Source organism: Mercurialis annua, linkage group LG8, assembly GCF_937616625.2.
Source record: "Mercurialis annua linkage group LG8, ddMerAnnu1.2, whole genome shotgun sequence".
NCBI lineage: Eukaryota > Viridiplantae > Streptophyta > Magnoliopsida > Malpighiales > Euphorbiaceae > Mercurialis > Mercurialis annua.
Window position 1 is genome coordinate 36421277 of NC_065577.1, and position 3656 is coordinate 36424932.

The 3656-nt window shown below is 40.8% G+C and overlaps 1 protein-coding gene and 1 non-coding gene across 2 annotated transcripts; one reads left to right on the forward strand and one right to left on the reverse strand.

Moving 5' to 3' along the window:
- Positions 1–1642: 1642 nt before the first annotated feature.
- On the reverse strand, positions 1643–1749 carry LOC126662410 (small nucleolar RNA R71). Its single transcript, XR_007635785.1, has one exon. It is a non-coding gene; the product is annotated as a small nucleolar RNA R71 (small nucleolar RNA).
- Positions 1750–2309: 560 nt separating this feature from the next.
- Positions 2310–3170, forward strand: LOC126661995 (uncharacterized). The gene is made up of 2 exons (XM_050355880.1): positions 2310–2728; positions 2876–3170. Exons 1-2 carry the CDS (start codon positions 2310–2312, stop codon positions 3168–3170), a joined length of 714 nt encoding a protein of 237 aa, XP_050211837.1.
- The last annotated feature ends 486 nt before the right edge of the window (positions 3171–3656 follow it).

The window sequence follows — 3656 nt, forward strand, 5'->3', positions numbered from 1 at the left end:
TACTCCATTGTTGAATATTTGAAGCTTTTAATTGAAGATTGTGTTTCTTTATTATTGATTAAGGAGTTATCTTTTTTATTGAATGTTCTCATTAGTTGTCTCTACAAAGGTAATTAATTCTCTCATTTTAACGCTTAATTATTATTATTTTGTGATTGCTGTTGACTTAGCCATGATTGGTTAAGCTCCCTTGTTTGGGAGTTGATATGTAAGCTTAGATAAATGCATGATTGGGTTAGGGTTTAGACTTGTTGTGTTGTTCTAATTAATGCTCCTAATGCTTGTTTTAGTCTAGCTACCTAAAGCATGATTCTAGAATAATTTAGATTTTGAGAGAAGGTTAATTAATTGGATTAGGTTGATTAGAATCTTAATGATAACACCATGAGAGTGGGTTAGAGATTAGGAGACCCTACCGTTGAGTATTAATTGTGAACTTTCTTGTCAATCTTGTTTAGTGCCATGAGAGTAAGTTAGGCGTGATTAGTAGGTTTGTATTGCAGTTTTGTATCTTTTTGAGGCTCGCGAGAGTGGGAGATACGCTTTAGGAACGCTCGGTTTGCATTTATAGCCCTAGACCCGATTCTCGAGATTGCATGACCTTTGTGGAATATTGACCTCCAAACCCCTTATCCTTTGATATCAGTTGTTAATCATTTAAATCGTAGCAATTGTTAATTAGTTTGTTAAATTGCAAGTTTAGTTTACTTTAATTGATTGGTTGGTTGTTAGTTGATTAAACAAAAACATCTCTGTTCGTTGCTAAGCGAATTAGGATTTGAAAGAAATTTCATTCTCACTTAACCTCAATCTTCGTGGGATCGACCTCGACTTATCGAGTACTACGAGTTGGCATTAGCGCGTGAGTGTTTTTACCACCAAGTTCTTGGCGCCGTTCCCAGGGATAGTGTTGTATTAATAAGATTGAAAGTATTTTAAATCTTGGTCGAATTAGCTTTTATTTTTGTGTTTTACTTTTGTTTCTTTTCTCAAGTTTTTTGTGATTTACGCTTGGTGTGTTGTTTTTGTTTGTGTAGGGTATTACCTCTCGTGTATGCACAACACACGTCGTGCTAATCTCACGCTCGAACCGTTTCATGATAACCTTGGTGGATTCGAAATAAGTGTATGAAGAGAAACCCAGAGGCCCTTAATTATGGAGGGTGATAATGATGACTATGAGGATGAAAGGTTCATTCCTCCAATTGAGGATGGGGATCAACCTAGGCCACAATTTCCTAGGGGAGAACCGCATCAAGCTCAACCCGTGCCAAGGCAAACTTTGGGAGACTTCTTCCTCTCGTATGTGGATAATGCCACGTATGGATGTTTTGCTCTTCCGTTCCAAGTGGCCACAATCGAGATAAAACCTAGCAATATTCAACTCTTAGAGAATCGGTGCTCTTTATATGGATTGTAAAGTGAGGATTCAAACGCCCACATCGTGAAGTTCTTAAGTGTCCTAGACACATTCAAGATTCACGGTGTCCCCGCCGACCAAATCAAGCTTAGAATGTTCCCTTTCTCTTTAAGAGACAAAGCGAGCTTGTGGCTTCACTCATTACCCAACTCTTCGATTCACAATTGGAGGGATCTTGCCCAAGCTTTACTCTCGAAATACTTTCCGATAGGTAGGACCGCCAAATTGACAAAGGATATTATTGACTTCTACCAATACGATGGATAATCCCTCTATGAAGTTTGGGAGAGGTTCATGGATCTCCAAACACGTGTCCCTCACTATCGCCTAAAAAGAGAACATGTCGTGCAAATATTCGACGACGGTTTGAGTGAGACAACAACGGCCACCATCGATTCGGCGTCGGGGGGGGGGGGGGGGGGGGGTCATTGATGCAAAAGACTATGACGAAGCAAATGAGTTGATTGAGAAGTTGGCCTTGTTTAGTAGTAATTAGTCCTTTGATAGGAGAAGACCACCGGCCCAAAAGTTGGTGATGACACTTGACCAAGTGCAAGTGTTTGTGAGAATTGTGGGGATTACAACCATACTAGTGGAGAATGTTATGCCACGCGACAAGCATGGAGTGAGCAAGTGAATTATGTTGGTGGGAAACGTCAAACAAACGATCCTCTATTTAAACACTTACAACCGCGGGTGGAGAAATCATCCTAACTTTGGATGGAGAAACAATGATGGGCAAGGCAATGTTCAATAGACCTCCTCAACAACAACAAGGTAACTACAACAACAACAAAATCAAGGGAGAAATTTTGGTGGTAGGCCTCAACACCCTCCCAGGTTTCAACCACAAAGGAACTTGGATGAGGGGAGCAAGATGGATAGGTTAATGGAGAAGTTTTATAAAATGGATCTTATGAATAAGCAAAGAGAGAAGAATCAAGCCTCCACTATCCACCACCTTGAGACTCAAATTTCGCAAATGGCAATTGCACTCCAAGGAAGAACTCAATGTGGATTTTCATCCACTACGGAAAACAATCCAAGGGAGCAACTCAAAGCGGTTAAACTTCGAAGTGGGAGAAACCTTGAAAAATCGAATGGCAAGAGGCATAGAGTGGAAGAAGAGGAGCCTAATGTTGAGGCAAATGTTGCTAGCTCTAGTCAAGAGCTACCCACGGTTAGTGAGGAGGTTGTGATTGAAGTAGAGGAGCCTTATGTCAGATCACCTTCATTTATTCCATTTGTTCCTAAGGTTCCATTTCCGAGTCGGTTAAGAAAGGCACCGGATAACCACAAGTTGCACAAGTTCCTTAAGATCATTAGGAAGCTTTAGATCAACCCTAGCTTGGAGGATGCGTTGAGGGAAATGCTTCATTATGCGAAGTTATTAAAGGATATCATCACCAACAAAATAAGTTAGGACAAAGATTCAACTATTCCTCTTCCGGAAAGTTGTAGCCCAATCATCTTGAGCTATTTACCGGCAAAGTTGAAAGATCCAGGGAGTTTCACTATACCTTGCACAATTGGAAACATGAATTCTATAAATTTTTTATGTGATTTGGGTGCTTGCATCAATCTTATGCCTTTGTTTCTTTTCTGGACGCTTTTTAGAGACCAGCCCATGAATAACACCTCGATGGTACTCCAATTAGCCGACCACTCTTTGAAGAAACCATTCAGAATATTTAAAGATGTGCTTGTGAAGGTGGATAAGTTTATATTTCTGGTTGATATTGTCATCTGAGACTATGCGGTGGACAAAGAATGCCCTATGATCTTAGGGCGACCATTCATGAATACCCGAAGAGCCTAATTGATGTGCACGCTGGCAAATTGACTTTGAGAATTGATGATGAAAAGGTTGAGTTTGATATGAAGAAGGCAATTAGGAGTACCATCGAGGAGGAAGAGTGCATGAGGATTGATTTGGTGAATGAACTTGTGAAAGATCAACTTGAATCGAACATAGAAGCATTGAACCAAGGAACGGGGGAAATTATTGCGAAATTGAAGTTCTCAAATGAGGAGCTTGATCGAACTCCCCCCTTGCTCGATCGAGCCCCTCTGGTTTTTGAGGGGAAGAAGCCTCTCGGCTTCATGGCTCGATCGATCCTTCCCTCGTTAATGAAGAGCTCGATCGAGCCCCTTGATTTTAAAGGGGAAACACACTTTTTTGGGGTCGCTCAAGTCACGTTTCAATCCGATGATCCAAGTTATGATTATATACCGA